Source organism: Linepithema humile, chromosome 4 (assembly GCF_040581485.1).
Source record: "Linepithema humile isolate Giens D197 chromosome 4, Lhum_UNIL_v1.0, whole genome shotgun sequence".
Taxonomy (NCBI): Eukaryota; Metazoa; Arthropoda; class Insecta; order Hymenoptera; family Formicidae; genus Linepithema; species Linepithema humile.
Genome location: NC_090131.1, coordinates 28,876,364 through 28,893,824, shown reverse-complemented (window position 1 = coordinate 28,893,824; position 17,461 = coordinate 28,876,364). Strand labels below are relative to the sequence as shown.

General features: G+C 28.7%; 1 protein-coding gene and 1 long non-coding RNA gene across 7 annotated transcripts; both read right to left on the bottom strand.

Moving 5' to 3' along the window:
• Window positions 1-4,249: 4,249 nt before the first annotated feature.
• Window positions 4,250-8,184, bottom strand: LOC105673402 (uncharacterized). 5 transcript variants are annotated; one of them, XR_010889989.1, is made up of 2 exons: window positions 4,924-8,113; window positions 4,250-4,783 (listed from the first exon to the last, which is right to left on the bottom strand). XR_010889989.1 is itself a non-coding variant. In XM_067354192.1 (2 exons), exons 1-2 carry the CDS (start codon window positions 7,490-7,492, stop codon window positions 5,568-5,570), a joined length of 1,854 nt encoding a protein of 617 aa, XP_067210293.1. In that variant the 5' UTR covers window positions 7,493-8,184; the 3' UTR covers window positions 5,440-5,567. The 5 variants fall into 5 exon arrangements, 1 of the variants encoding a protein (XP_067210293.1); XR_010889988.1 differs by having other exon boundaries at window positions 4,250-4,799; window positions 4,955-8,113; XR_010889987.1 differs by having other exon boundaries at window positions 4,955-8,113.
• Window positions 8,185-8,248: 64 nt separating this feature from the next.
• LOC105673399 (uncharacterized) lies at window positions 8,249-16,442 on the bottom strand. 2 transcript variants are annotated; one of them, XR_010890006.1, is made up of 3 exons: window positions 12,215-15,263; window positions 11,961-12,117; window positions 8,249-11,806 (listed from the first exon to the last, which is right to left on the bottom strand). It is a non-coding gene; the product is annotated as an uncharacterized lncRNA (long non-coding RNA). The 2 variants fall into 2 exon arrangements; XR_010890005.1 differs by having other exon boundaries at window positions 8,250-11,806; window positions 11,961-12,601; window positions 12,673-16,442.
• Between the last annotated feature and the right edge of the window lie 1,019 nt (window positions 16,443-17,461).

Below are 17,461 nucleotides of genomic sequence, written 5' to 3'. Positions count from 1 at the left end.
ATTATATTTATTTTCACAATACTTGCACTGTGCTTCAAAATCTGACAGCTTTATATAATATTCCCATATATGTTTTTTAGTTGCAATATCTAATGGCATAAAAGTTACGTTCGTTTCAAGTGATGAAACACGTTCTGACGAATCAACTAAGTCATGTGTTTCTTGCATAATTTTCAATTTGTCCGAATGTTTTTTTCTTATATGATAATCCAGATGTTTTTGAATTTGAAGAGATATGTTGTTGTTACAAATATTACACTCCACCTCAAAATTATTTCGTTGTGTATAATATTTCCGTTTCCAATTTTGAAAGATATAATTCTTCCGTTGTTCTTCAGAATGCGAATTCAAGTGATCTTGTAAATCTTCAAATTTAGAGGTAGACAAAATATCTGCATCACACATAATACATTGTGATAATAGTTGATCTGAATACTTGAAATACATCCATGGCCATTTTCTTAGTTTTCTCTCTTCTTCGTATTCCAAAATTTTTTTGTGGTTTTTTTCTATGTGACGTTTAAAGTTTTTATCATTTATATATTTATATTTAAATTCACAATACTTGCACTTTGCTTTAAAATCCGTCAGATTTATATAATATTCCCATATATGTTTTTTAGTTGCAATACATAGTGGCATAGATATTACTTTTGTTTCAAGTGATGAAACACGTTCTGACGAATCAACTGGGTCATGTGTTTCTTGCATATTTTTCGACTTGTTCAAATGTTTCTTTTTTATATGAAAATCCAGATGTTTATGAATTTGAAGAGATATATTGTTGTTGCAAATATTACACTCCACCTCAAAATCATTTCGTTGTGTCCAATATTTCCGTGTCCATTTATGAAGTATATGATTCTTCCGTTCTTCTTTAGAATGCGAATTTAAGTGATCTACTAAATCTTCAGCCTTACATGTAGAGGGATAATTTTCATTACAGATAATACATTGTAAAAATGATTCGTCTGAATACTTGAAATACATCCATGGCCATTTTATTAGTTTTCTCTCTTCTTCGTATTCCGAAATTTTTGTATGTAATCCTTTTATATGACGTTTAAAGTTTGCATCTTGTATATAAATAAATTTAATTTTACAATACTTGCACTGTGATTTAAAATCCGTCAGATTAATATAATATTCCCATATGTGTTCTTTAGTTATGAGTGACATTGTGTCCGTTTGAAGTGACGCGTATAACTGAATACGATACAAGAACCTTTCCGTTCAAAAGTATAAAACAGGACGAAAGAAGACGCATGCTTTTTTCTTTGAATGTAAATATTAATACGTCAAATCTAGCTAACAATTACCAAAACATGCGGTAACATATCATGCCGAGTATGTATAGTAATAACATCTCAGCGAAAGAGACGTTTGCAGCATATACACGAATATACGGTTTTGTGAGAAATAATGCACAAATAATATATTATTTATGCATATAAAAAAAACTACTTTCAAATTATGGTTATATCGAGAAAAACGTGTACTTTTACGAATTATTTAACTGCGTTAAATGCAATTAATATGCGAATTGCAGAAAAAAATAGATGTAATTGACTCAACTGATATCAATGCATAAATTCTGCATTTATTCTGATTTATTTTCAGATATGACATCATCGTCTATTTTTTTTTACAAAGTGCCCCGAATTATTGGTTTAAATTTCGTATCATTGTTCTGTTCTTATTTGCTCAATAATAATAGTTTTTAATGTTTTAGACTCAATTTTAAATACTCGTATTTAAATGGAGAATATTTAATATTTTAAATATTTTAAATATTTTTACATATTTTAAATATTTTAAAATTTTTTTAAATATGTTTAAATATTTTTGTTAAAACTCATTTTGACAAAGTGATTCATCTGCGTGCAAAAATAATTTCGGCGTTTCTGAATAATGTAGGATATATTGAATGAAGATACGGGTTTTGATAAATTTCGATAGATTTTGATAGGCAAATGGACTTCTTTTCTTTTAAGTAATTTTGTTAAACTAGGAACACAAGCGCGCACTGTGCGCACTATTTAGCTCTTTAGTTACAAAGCATTATATATTATAATTATTAGTTTAAAAAAAATGAAATTATATTATCACCATTATTTATATATTACATATTATATAAATAATGGCCATCATTATTCGTATTATTCGTATTATTCAATTTCTTAATTTCTAGAAATCAAAAAATCTTGATTTCTAAATAAGAAATCACAACTAACTAAAAAAATTTAGCAGCTTCGATATATCGATAACATCTTAATAACTCAAGTGTATCATAATATTAATAATAATTTTAAATAATTTTACAGACAGTATTTGTGTGTGTACATTCGTCGCGAAATGATGCCCGACAATGCATGGATAATAAGTTTTCTCTTGAAAAATGTGGTGTGGCATATTCGTTATGCATATACTACTAAGCGTATGCACCTATTTAACAGAAAATATTTCGCTACAGACTGAACATAAATATCCAGCTGCGCGTTTCAGTGAACATTTATTTTATAATTTCGGAAATCTCTGCAATCAAAGTACGTACGAATAATCAGTTTATGTGCAATATTATTTACTTTCGTTCAGAAGTAAATTAATTTACTATAAATAAATATACATTGCAACAAAATAAAGTAACAATGCAAAAATTTGCTATGCAAAAATAATTATTAAGAAAAAAAACATTAAGAGACTCATTTATTAAATATTTAAAAGTTATTAATATAAATAATTGTAATATGCTATATTCCCCATTCTCTTTCTAGAAGATCATGGATATTAAAAATATCGCTGGTCCTTTTTGTTCTGTATTGCACATGGCGTTTGGTGCTGTGCTGTTTATTTATATGGCAAAACGTATTTTTATACCACCATTCGATTCTCTCGATTCTATGGTAACTCATTCTAAATACAGTGTTGTGAATCTAAAGGGTTCAATTGCAGATATCGCGTTTAAGGTAAATAATAATTATAATTATTGATATATAATTATAATAATTATAATAATTACAATATTTATAATTCATTAATAAGTAATTAGATTTAAAATTTCCTGCTTCGAATATATTCGTTCTAATTTATAGGTAAGTCCTCAAGAAACTTTCGTACGAGTTAAAAGGGCAAAACGCAATATCGCTGTATCAACAGTCGAGGAAATGTTTAAAATGGCGTGTTCCACAAAAGGAAAACGTTACGTTCTACTCCAAGGTGAAGATGAGTCTAAAGTAAGAGGAAACATTATATGCCGCCTTACTCTGGTTGGAAGGCCCTACTTGCAAATGTGGATAGCTGCCGGCATCGCAAAGAATTTCAAATATAAAAGAGCTATTGATCTTGGGTAACAAAAATGTCGACAGGAATTATAATATAATCATGATAATTGATTACATATGAATAAATGATTTTCATGAATAGAATACTCAAACTGATGGAAGTTGGACTTTTGGATGCGTTGATAGAACGTCGGCTGCCACACACAGTGCAAAACGATATTAATGTCAATAAAACGGAGGCGATCAGAATGGATCAAGTTTCTTTAGTAATTGAAGTGATGTGCTGTGGAATAATAATAGCTTTCATTATTCTCGTAATCGAAAAAATCGTGTATGCTTATAAACTCAAGCAGTCTTGACAACATTTTTACGCGTTGCTTGAGATCGAGGATCGATTTATGGCATTGAACAGGTGCGGCTGCTCAATCTATGAGCTTTCAATCTATGAGCAATTACAATCAGACCTGAATAACGTTTGCACTTAAGAAGGACTTACGCTACAGAAAAACCATTGACTCAGCGTAAGTGTCGCGCAAATAAATTAGTCATTATTTACATGTCCAATATTTAAGAAATTATTATTTGAGTTAAATTTTGTTTTCACTGTCATTCTTTATTTTCCAGACTTATCAAGTTCAAGGAAGTAGACATAATGGACGCTCTTAAGGATCGTTGGCTAAATATCAAGCTAGAGAGTAAAGAGCAGAACAAGTTCAAAACGATCGATTTGCATCGAGTGAACTTGATTTTCCTAATACCCTGTTACGGAATACTCATCTCATTTATTCTAGAGATTCATTCTAGAGAATATAAAATATTATTATGATACGAAGAACGTTCGATGCAGCCGTAGACGTTAAGAAATAAGCTTTGGATAAATTTAGAGAAAACTGTACATGAATCTATATATAGAAAACCGAAAAATAATTATTTTAACGAATATCCCTCCCTGTTTCTTCATAATTTATTTCTATTGCCTATCTAATATATATAAATTATTTTTCAATTATATACACAATTTATATTGCAGTTGTATCGAAAAATTATAGCATATGACCTTATAAAGTTGGCCTTTGTCATTTCAACGCACGCATTAGTTTTGCCATACCAATGTATCAATGTACTATTAAAGCATGACATTTCGCAGATCGTGATAACAAATAAAATTAATTAGTTTATAAATTTAAAACATAAGTACGTAATAAAATTCATAATTATAGTTAATATATTAATAAATGTAATTCTGTTTATTATACAATATAGATATATAGACACATAGATATATAGAAATACATAGATATATAGATATATAGATACATAGATTTATATTCATATTCATAATTTTATAACATGAAATAAATAATTATACGTCAGATCTATATTACGCCACTTTTCTTGGATATATCTTTTAGTAAATTAAAATCGTCAAATCAAGACTGCCATTATTATTGATTGGTACTTGGACGCCGTTATCATCATACTCATTTCTATCATGTCACCTTCTGGGGGAAAATAAATCTATATAAACAATTATAACATTTACATAAAAAAAAAATTGTCTAGTTTTACTGTGATCATTATATTGTATATTTTTAATAAATTAAACGCGATTTGAAAACGGTGAAAAATTAATTATACATACTAATATTAATAAAAATATTAATCAAATTTACACTATTTTGTTCAGTTTAGTTGGCTTGCCAAATGATGTTCATCTTTAACATGGTCATTGAAATGCGTTCTCATAGCAACAGATGTGCTTCTGTCACTAATACAGTTTACTTAAATTATGACTTTTGGTATGTACCCCTTGGTATATAGTCAACTCTGAAATGTATGTTTTTCAATTGTTCTTTAAAATGCGAACGTAAATAATCTTCTAAAATTTTAAATAAAAATAAAACGTTCTCATCACAAATAATACATTTCACGCAAAAGAGTTGAAATATGAATATTGTTCTTCAAGTTGAAAAATTTTTATGTATTTTTTATATGTAAAGATTATAAGGTGGACATCTCTTTAACAATACATAACAATCTTTTAGTGACATAAACGTTGTGTCCGTTTTATGCGATGAAATGCGATCTGATGAACCAACTGGATCATGTGTTTCTTGCACATTTTTTAATTTGTCCGAATGCGTCTCTTTTATATGAGAATTTAGACATTTCTGAATAGAAAGAGGTAAGTTGTCGTGACAAATATTACATTCCACCACAAAATCATTTCTTTGTATCCAATATTTCTCCGTCCAACTTCGAAATGTGTGATTGTTCTGTTGTTCTTTAGAATGCAAATTCAAGTGATCTCCTACAAATTTAGATGTAGATAGAACTTTTGAATCACAGATAATACATTGTGAAAATAATTGGTTTGAATACTTGAAATACATCCATGGCCGTTTTCTTAGTTTTCCCCCTTCTTCGTATTTCCAAATTTCTTCATGGAGTTTTGCTATATGACGTATAAAGTTTCCATTATCTATATAATTATATTTATTTTCACAATACTTGCACTGTGCTTCAAAATCTGACAGCTTTATATAATATTCCCATATATGTTTTTTAGTTGCAATATCTAATGGCATAAAAGTTACGTTCGTTTCAAGTGATGAAACACGTTCTGACGAATCAACTAAGTCATGTGTTTCTTGCATATTTTTCAATTTGTCAGAATGTGTCTTTCTTATATGAAAATCCAAATGTTTACGAATTTGAAGAGATATGTTGTTGTTGCAAATATCACACTCCACCTCAAAATCATTTCGTTGAGTCCAATATTTCTGTTTCCAACTTTGAAGTATATGATTCTTCCGTTGCTCTTTAGAATGAAAATTTAAGTGATCTTCTAAATCTTCAGATTTAGATGTAGACGGATAATTTTCATTACAGATAATACATTGTAAAAATGATTGGTCTGAATACTTGAAATACATCCATGGCCATTTTTTTAGTTTTCTCTCTTCTTCGTGATTCCAAATTTTTTCATGGACTTTTTCTATATGACGTTTAAAGCTTCTACCTTTTGCATAATAATATTCACTATCACAAAACTTGCATTGTGCTCTAAAATCCGTCAACTTTATATAATATTCCCATATATGTTTTTTAGTTGCAATATTTAGTGGCATAGATATTACTTTTGTTTTAAGTGATGAAACACGTTCTGACGAATCAACAGAGTCATGTGTTTCTTGCATAATTTTCAATTTGTCCGAATGTCTATTTCTTATATGAAAATTGAGATTTTTTACAATATCAAGAGATATGTTGTTGTTGCAAATATTACACTCCACCGCAAAATCATTTCGTTGTGTCCAATATTTCCGTTTCCAATTTTGAAAGATATGATTCTTCCGTTGTTCTTCAGAATGCGAATTTAAATGATTTTCTAAATCTTCAGATTTAGATGTAGACAGAATATCTGCATCGCAAATAATACATTGTGATAATAGTTGATCTGAATACTTGAAATACATCCATGGCCCTTTTATTAGTTTTTTCTCTTCTTCAAATTCCAAAATTTTTTTATGGAATATTCTTATGTGATGTTTAAACTTTGTATCATTTATATAAATATATTTAATTTCACAATACTTGCACTGTGCTTTAAAATCCGTCAGATTTATATAATATTCCCATATATGTTTTTTAGTTGCAATATCTAATGGCATAAAAGTTACGTTCGTTTCAAGTGATGAAACACGTTCTGACGAATCAACTAAGTCATGTGTTTCTTGCATATTTTTCAATTTGTCCGAATGTGTCTTTTTTATATGAAAATCCAGATGGTTTTCAATAGAAAGACTAAACTTGGAGTGACAAATATTACATTCCACCTCAAAATCATTTCGTTGTGTCCAATATTTCCGTTTCCAATTTTGAAGGATATGATTCTTCCGCTGTTCTTTAGAATGCGAACTCAAATGATCTTCTAAATCTGCAGATTTTGATGTAGACAGAATATTTGCATAACAAATAATACATTGTGATAATAGTTGATCTGAATACTTGAAATACATCCATGGCCATTTTCTTAGTTTTCTCTCTTCTTCGTATTCCAAAATTTTTTTGTGGTTTTTTTCTATGTGACGTTTAAAGTTTGTATCATTTATATAATTATATTTAAATTCACAATACTTGCACTGTGCTTTAAAATCCGTCAGATTTATATAATATTCCCATATATGTTCTTTAGTTATAAGTGACATTGTGTCCGTTTGAAGTGACTGGACTCGTATAACTGAATACGATACAAGAACCTTTCTGTCGAAAAGTATAAAACGAGAAAAGACGCATGATTTTCCATTTGAATGTAAATATTGATATGTCAGTCAATTCTAGCTAACAATTATCAAAACACTCGATAACATCTCATACTGAGTATGTATAGTAATAACATCTCAGCGAAAGAGACATTACAGCATATACACGAATATATGGTTTTGTGCATAATATTGCACAAAGAATATATATTTTATTTATAAAAAATAAAACTACTTTCAATTTATGGCTATATCAAGAAAAACGCGTAATTTTTTAATTATATAACTATGTTAAATGGAATTAATATGCTGATTGCAGAAATAAACAGATGTGATTGACTCAACAGATATGAGTGCATAAACAAATTATTATATGTACCTATGCATTTATTCTGATTTATTTTCAGATATTGCATTATCATAGATATTTTTTTACAAAATGCCCCGAATTATTAGTTTAAATTTCGTATTATCATTCTGTTCTTATTTGCTCATCAATAATAGTTCTTAAAGCTTTAAGCTTATTTTTAAATACTTGAATTTGAATAGAGAATATTTAATATTGTAAATATTTTCAATATTTTTGTTAAAACGTATTTTGACAAAGTTATTCGTCTGTGTACAAAAATAATTTCGGCGTTTCTAAATAATGCGAAATATGTTAAGTGAAAATAAGAGTTTTAAAAAATTTCGATAAGTTTTGATCCAAAAATGACTTCTTAAGTAATTTTATTAAACTAAGGACACAAGCGCGCACTGTGCGCGGTATTTAACATTTTTTAGTTACAAAGCATCATATATTATAATTATATGTTTAAGAAAAATAATATTATAATATCACCATTATTTATATATCATACCATCATTATTCGCATTATTCAATTTCTTAATTTCTAATCAAGAAATCTTTATTTCTAAATAAGAAATCACTGCTAACTCTAAATTTAGCAGCTTCGATATATCGATGACATCTTAATAACTCAAGTGTATCATAATATTAATAATAATTTTAAATAATTTTACAAACAGTATTTGTACATTCGTCGCGAAATGATGCCCGATAATGCATGGATGATAAAAGTTTTCTCTTGAAAAATATGGTGTGGCATATTCGTTATGCATATACTACTAAGCGTACGCACCTTTTTAACAGAAAATATTTCACCACAAAATGAACATAAATATGCAACTGCGCGTTTCAGTGAACATTTGTTTATAATTTCGGAAATCTCTGCAATCAAAGTACGTACGAATAATCAGTTTAAGAGCAATATTATTCGCTTTCGTTCAGAAATAAATTAATTTATTATAAAAAAAATATACATTGCAACAAAATAGAGTAACAATGTAAAAATTATTTAAAGTTTTATTAAAGAATTTGACATATTTTTATAATTAAATATATGAATTTAAAATTTTCTATAAAAATTATTTATTAAGAAAAAAATAATTTTATTAAGAAAAAAACATTAATAAACTCATTTATTAAATATAAAAAAATTATTGATTTAAATATTTTTAATAGGCTATATTCCTCATTCTCTTGCTAGAAGATCAAAAATATTATAAATATTGCTGGGCCTTTTTTGTTCTCTATTGAACATGGCGTTTGGTGCTGGGCTGTCTATTTATATGGCAAAACGTATTTTTAAACCATCATTCGATTCTTTCGATTCTATGATAACTCATTTTAAATATAGTGTCGTGCATCTAAAGGATTCTATTGCAGATGTCGCGTTTAAGGTAAATAACAATATTTATCATTTATTAATATGTAATTTATTAACTCTTAGATTTAAAATTTTCTGCTACGAATATATTTGTTCTAATTTATAGGTAAGTACTCGTGAAACTTACATACGAGTTAGAGGAGCGATATCGCTGTATCAACAGTCAAGGATATGTTTAAAATGGCATGTTCCACGAAAGGAAAATGTAACGTTTTACTCCAAGGTGAAGATGAGTCTAAAATAAGAGGAAATATTATATGCCGCCTGACTCTGGTTGGAAGGCCCTACTTGCAAATGTGGATAGCTGCCGGCATCGCAAAGAATTTCAAATATAAAAGAACTATTGATTATGGGTAACAAAAACGTCGACAGGAATTATAATACAATCATGATAATTGATTACATATGAAATATAAAGCATATAAATCATGAATAGAATACTCAAATTGATGGGAATTGGACTTTTGGATGCGTTGATAGAACGTCGGCTGCCACAGACAATGCAAAACGATATTAATGTCAATAAAACGGAAGCGATCAGAATGGATCAAGTTTCTTTAGTAATTGAAGTGATGTGCTGTGAAATAATAATAGCTTTCATTATTCTTGTAATCGAAAAAATCATGTTTGCTTATAAATTCAAGCAATCGTGACATAGGCGCCCGCAAGGGGGGCAAGAAGTGGCATTTGTCCCCCCCCCCCCTGAAATATGACTCTTTGAATTTTTTAATAAAATGGTACATTGCTCGATCTTTAAATAAAAAATAATAAAATTTTTATAATATTTATATAGTGTGTGTTACTTTTCAGAATGACTCGTATAAGTTAAAAACTTTGACAAACAATGTCGTGCAGCGTTGCGTCTGTCTCGAGCGGCATCGCGCGCCTCTCGGGACGTTTTCGATAGTGAATAAAATGTATCTCCTAGCGGTTATGTAGCAGTGTTGCTAAATGAGACGCTTATTTTCGCACATCCCCGAAAAAAACGTCCCATCTAGCAACATTGTTATATAGTCGACAGGCTAACGAAGATGCGACTGTATTTATTAACATTTTTCAAGAAATCCACTTTTTAGACGTTGCGATCGTGCTTCATTATGTGATACAAAATTGCATATTTTTATTAAATAGTTTTATTATACATTATACCCGTTGGTGTAGCCGTTTCATCGAAGTTATAAATAAAATATTAGAAATGTATTATCGTAAGTACACTTGTTATCAATTATAAATGGGTTGTTTTACAGTAAAATGTGTGATAAGTAGAAAACATTTTTTCAAAAAACATTTTTAATTTAAACAATATAAATCTTGACTTTAAGCTACACAGGTTTCTCGCTGCTTTTTTTATTATAACAGAATATTATGTGAAAACATAGCCTCGAAGATTTTAGACTTGCCCCTACCTAGACAAATTTCTGCGGGCGCCTATGAATCATGACAACATTTTTATGCGTTGCTTGAGATCGAGGATCAATTTATGGCATTGAACAGGCGCGGCTGCTCAATCTATGGGCTTTCAATCTATGGGCAATTACAATCAGACCTGGATAACGTTTGCACATAAAAAGAACTTCCGCTACAGGAAAACCATTGACTCAGCGTAAGTGTCGCGCAAATAAATTGGTCATTACTTATATGTCCAATATGTAAGAAATTATTATATGAGTTAAATTTCGTTTTCACTGTCATTCACTATTTTCCAGACTTATCAAGTTCAACGAAGTTGCCATAATGGGCGCTCTTAAGAATCGTTCGCTAAATATCAGGCTAAAGAATAAAGAGCAGAACAAGTTCAAAATGATCGATTTACATCAAGTGCATTTGATTTTTCTAATATTCTATTGCGGGATACTCATCTCATTTACAATACTCATTCTAAAAAATATAAAATATTATTATGATACGAACAACATTTGACGTAGACTTAAACGTTAAGAAATAAGCTTCGGATATATTTAGTAAAAACTGTACATGAATCTATATATAAAAAACTGAATAATAATTATTTCAGCGAATATCTCTCTCTGTTTCTTCATAATTTTTTATTTCTATTGCCTTTCTAATATATATTAATTATTTTTCAATCATATACACAATTTATATTGCAGTTGTATCGAAAAAGTATAGCATATGACCTTATAAAGTTGGCCTTCGTCATTTCAACGCACGCATTAGTTTTGCCACGACGATGTATCAATATGCTATCAAAGCATGATATTTTGCAAATCGTGATAACAAATAAAATTAATTAGTTTATAAATTTAAAACATAAGTACGTAATAAAATTTATAATTAAAGTTAATATATCAAAAAATGTAATTTTGTTTATTATAAAACATAAATTCGAAATCATATTCATAATTTTGTAACATGAAACAAATAATTATACGTCACATATATATACGCCATTGTTCTTTTAGTAATTTAAAACCGTCAAAATCAAGACTGCCATTATTGCTAATTGGTACTTGGATGCCATTATCATCATACTCATTTCTATCATGTCATCTTCTGGGGGAGGATAAATCTATATAAACGATTATAATATTCATTAAAAAAGAAATTGTCTGATTTTGTTGTGATCGTTATATTGTATATTTTTAATAAATTAAACGCGATTTGAAAAAGGTGAAAAATTAATTATATATACTAATATTAACAATAATATCAATAAAACTTACAACATTTTTTTCAGTTTAGTTGGCTTGCCAAATGATGTTCATCTTTAACATGGTCATTGAAATGCGTCCTCATAGCAACAGATGTGCTTCTGTGACTAGCATTACAGTTTACTTCAATCATGACTTTTGGTATGTACCCCCTGGTATATAATCAACTCTGAAATGTATGTTTTTTAATTGTTCTTTAGAATGCGAGCGTAAATAACCTTCAAAATTTTTAGATACAAATAAATCGTTCTCATCACAAATAATACATTTCACGCAAATGAGTTGAAAAATGAATGTTGTTCTTCGAGATTAAAATTTTTTATATATTTCTTATATGTAAAGATTATAAGGTGGACATCTCTTTAACAATACATAACAATCTTTCAGTGACATAAACGTTCTGTCTGTTTCATATGATGAAATGCGATTTGATGAACCAACTGGGTCATGTGTTTCTTGCGTATTTTTTAATTTGTCCGAATGCGTCTCTTTTATATGAGAATCCAAACATTCCTGAATAGAAAGAGGTAAGTTGTCGTGACAAATATTACACTCCACCACAAAATCATTTCTTTGTATCCAATATTTCTCTGTCCAACTTCGAAATGTATGACTGTTCTGTTGATCTTTAGAATGCAAATTCAAGTGATCCCCTACAAATTTAGATGTAGATAGAACTTTTGAATCACAGATAATACATTGTGAAAATAATTGGTTTGAATACTTGAAATACATCCATGGCCGTTTTCTTAGTTTTCCCCCTTCTTCGTATTTCCAAATTTCTTCATGGAGTTTTGCTATATGACGTATAAAGTTTCCATTATCTATATAATTATATTTATTTTCACAAAACTTACACTGTGCTTCAAAATCCGCCAGCTTTATATAATATTCCCATATATTTTCTTTAGTAGCAATACTTAGTGGCATAAAAATTATATTCGTTTCAAGTGATGAAACACATTCTGACGAATCAATTGGGTCATGTGTTTCTTGCTTTTTTTTTAATTTGTCTAAATGTGTCTTTCTTATATGAGAATCCAGATGTATGTGAATTTGAAGAGATATGGTGTTGTTGCAAATATTACACTCCACCTCAAAATCATTTCGTTGTGTCCAATATTTCCGTTTCCAATTTTGAAGGATATGATTCTTCCGTTGTTCTTCAGAATGCGAACTCAAGTGATCAACAAAATCTTCAGATTTAGATGTAGACAGAATATCTGCATTACAAATAATACATTGTGATAATAGTTCATCTGAATACTTGAAATACATCCATGGTCCTCTTATTAATTTTTTCTTTTCTTCGTATTGCAAAATTTTTGTATGGAAACTTTTTATATGACGTTTAAAGTGTGCATCATTTATATAATTATATTTAATTTCACAATACTTGCACTGTGCTATAAAATCCGTCAGATTTATATAATATTCCCATATATTTTTTTTAGTTGCAATATTTACTGACATAAACATTATGTTTGTTTCAAGTGATGAAACACGTTCTGACGAATCAATTGGGTCATGTGTTTCTTGCATATTTTTTAATTTGTCTAAATGTGTCTTTCTTATATGAGAATCCAGATGTATGTAAATTTGAAGAGATATGGTGTTCTTGCAAATATTACACTCCACCTCAAAATCATTTCGTTGTGTCCAATATTTCCGTGTCCAACTGTGAAGTATATAATTCTTCCGCTCTTCTTTCAAATGTGAATTTAAGTGATCTTCTAAATCTTTAGATTTAGATGTAGACGAATAATTTTCATTACAGATAATACATTGTAAAAATGATTGGTCTGAATACTTAAAATACATCCATGGCCATTTTATTAGTTTTCTCTCTTCTTCGTATTCCCAAATTTCTTTATGGTGTTCTTTTATATGTTTTTTAAAGTATTTATCTGTCACATAAATATATTTAATTTGACAATACTTGCACTGTGCTTTAAAATCCGTCAACTTTATATAATATTCCCATATATGTTTTTTAGTTGCAATATCTAGTGGCATAAAAGTTATGTTTGTTTCAAGTGATGAAATCCGTTCTGACGAATCAACAGAATCATTTGTTTCTTGCACATTTTTCAATTTGTCCGAATGTTTCTTTCTTATATGATAATCCATATTTTTCTGAATAAAAAGAGTTAAGTAAGCGTGACAAATATTACACTCCACCTCAAAATCATTTCGTTGTGTCCAATATTTCCATGGCCAACTGTGAAGTATATAATTCTTCCGCTCTTCTTCAAAATGTGAATTTAAGTGATCTTCTAAATCTTTAGATTTAGATGTAAACGAATAATTTTCATTACAGATAATACATTGTAAAAATGATTGGTCAGAATACTTGAAATACATCCACGGCCATTTTAATAGTTTTTTCTCTTTTTCGTATTCCCAAATTTTTTCATGGTGTTCCTTTATATGTCTTTTAAAGTATTCATCTGTCGCATAAATATATTTAATTTCACAAAACTTGCACTGTGCTCTAAAATCCGTCAACTTTATATAATATTCCCATATATGTTTTTTAGTTGCAATATCTAGTGGCATAAAAGTTATGTTTGTTTCAAGTGATGAAACACGTTCTGACGAATCAACTGGGTCATTTATTTCTTGCAAATTTTTCGACTTGTTCAAATGTTTCTTTCTTATATGAAAATCCAGATGTTTATGAATTTGAAGAGATATATTGTTGTTGCAAATATTACACTCCACCTCAAAATCATTTCGTTGTGTCCAATATTTCCGTGTCCATTTATGAAGTATATGATTCTTCCGTTCTTCTTTAGAATGCGAATTTAAGTGATCTACTAAATCTTCAGCCTTACATGTAGAGGGATAATTTTCATTACAGATAATACATTGTAAAAATGATTCGTCTGAATACTTGAAATACATCCATGGCCATTTTATTAGTTTTCTCTCTTCTTCGTATTCCGAAATTTTTGTATGTAATTCTTTTATATGACGTTTAAAGTTTCCATCTTGTACATAAATAAATTTAATTTTACAATACTTGCACTGTGATTTAAAATCCGTCAGATTAATATAATATTCCCATATGTGTTCTTTAGTTATGAGTGACATTGTGTCCGTTTGAAGTGACGCGTATAACTGAATACGATACAAGAACCTTTCCGTTCAAAAGTATAAAACAGGACGAAAGAAGACGCATGATTTTTCCTTTGAATGTAAATATTAATACGTCAAATCTAGATAACAATTACCAAAACATGCGGTAACATATCATGCCGAGTATGTATAGTAATAACATCTCAGCGAAAGAGACGTTTGCAGCATATACACGAATATACGGTTTTGTGAGAAATAATGCACAAATAATATATTATTTATGCATATAAAAAAAACTACTTTCAAATTATGGTTATATCAAGAAAAACGTGTACTTTTACGAATTATTTAACTGCGTTAAATGCAATTAATATGCGAATTGCAGAAAAAAATAGATGTAATTGACTCAACTGATATGAATGCATAAATTCTGCATTTATTCTGATTTGTTTTCAGATATGACATCATCGTCTATTTTTTTTTACAAAGTGCCCCGAATTATTGGTTTAAATTTCGTATCATCGTTCTGTTCTTATTTGCTCAATAATAATAGTTTTTAATGCTTTAGACTCAATTTTAAATACTCGTATTTAAATGGAGAATATTTATTATTTTAAATATTTTAAATATTTTTACATATTTTAAATATTTTAAAATTTTTTAAATATGTTTAAATATTTTTGTTAAAACTCATTTTGACACAGTGATTCATCTGCGTGCAAAAATAATTTCGGCGTTTCTGAATAATGTAGGATATATTGAATGAAGATACGGGTTTTGATAAATTTCGATAGATTTTGATAGACAAATGGACTTCTTTTCTTTTAAGTAATTTTGTTCAACTAGGAACACAAGCGCGCACTGTGCGCGCTATTTAGCTCTTTAGTTACAAAGCATTATATATTATAATTATTAGTTTAAAAAAAATGAAATTATATTATCACCATTATTTATATATTACATATTATATAAATAATGGCCATCATTATTCGTATTATTCGTATTATTCAATTTCTTAATTACTAGAAATCAAGAAATCTTGATTTCTAAATAAGAAATCACAACTAACTAAAAAAATTTAGCAGCTTCGATATATCGATAACATCTTAATAACTCAAGTGTATCATAATATTAATAATAATTTTAAATAATTTTACAGACAGTATTTGTGTGTACATTCGTCGCGAAATGATGCCCGACAACGCATGGATGATAAGTTTTCTCTTGAAAAATGTGGTGTGGCATATTCGTTATGCATATACTACTAAGCGTACGCACCTTTTTAACAGAAAGAATTTCACCACAAACTGAACATAAATATACAACTGCGCGTTTCAGTGAACATTTATTTTATAATTTCGGAAATCTCTGCAATCAAAGTACGTACAAATAATCAGTTTATGTGCAATATTATTTACTTTTGTTCAGAAGTAAATTAATTTACTATAAATAAATATACATTGCAACAAAATAAAGTAACAATGCAAAAATTTGCTATGCGAAAATAATTATTAAGAAAAAAAACATTAAGAGACTCATTTATTAAATATTTAAAAGTTATTAATATAAATAATTGTAATATGCTATATTCCCCATTCTCTTTCTAGAAGATCATGGATATTAGAAATATCGCTGGTCCTTTTTGTTCTGTATTGCACATGGTATTTGATACTGTGCTGTCTATTTATATGGCAAAACGTATTTTTATACCATCATTCGATTCTTTCGATTCTATGATAATACATGCTAAATATAGTGCCGTGAATCTAAAGGATTCTATTGCAGATATCACGTTTAAGATAAGTAACAATATTTATCATTTATTAATATATAATTTAATAACTTAGATTTAAAATTTTCTGCTACAAATATATTTGTTCTAATTTATAGGTAAGTACTCGCGAAACTTTCGTACGAGTTAGAGGAGCAAAACGCGATATCGCTGTATCAACAGTCAAGGATATGTTCAAAATGGCATGTTCCACGAAAGAAAAATGTAACGTTTTACTTCAAGGTGAAGATGAGTCTGAAATAAGAAGAGGTATTATATGCCGCCTTACTCTGGTTGGGAGGCCCTACTTGCAAATGTGGATAGCTGCCGGCGTCGCAAAGAATTTCAAATATAAAAGAACTATTGATCTTGGGTAACAAAAATGTCGACAGGAATTATAATATAATCATGATAGTTGATTACATATGAATAAATGATTTTCATAAATAGGATACTCAAATTGATGGAAGTTGGACTTTTGGATGCGTTGATAGAACGTCGGCAGCCACAGACATTGCAAAACGATATTAATGTCAATAAAACGGAAACGATCAGAATGGATCAAGTTTCTTTAGTAATTGAAGTGATGTGCTGTGAAATAATAATAGCTTTCATTATTCCTGCAATCAAAAAAATCATGTATGCTTATAAACCGAAGTAA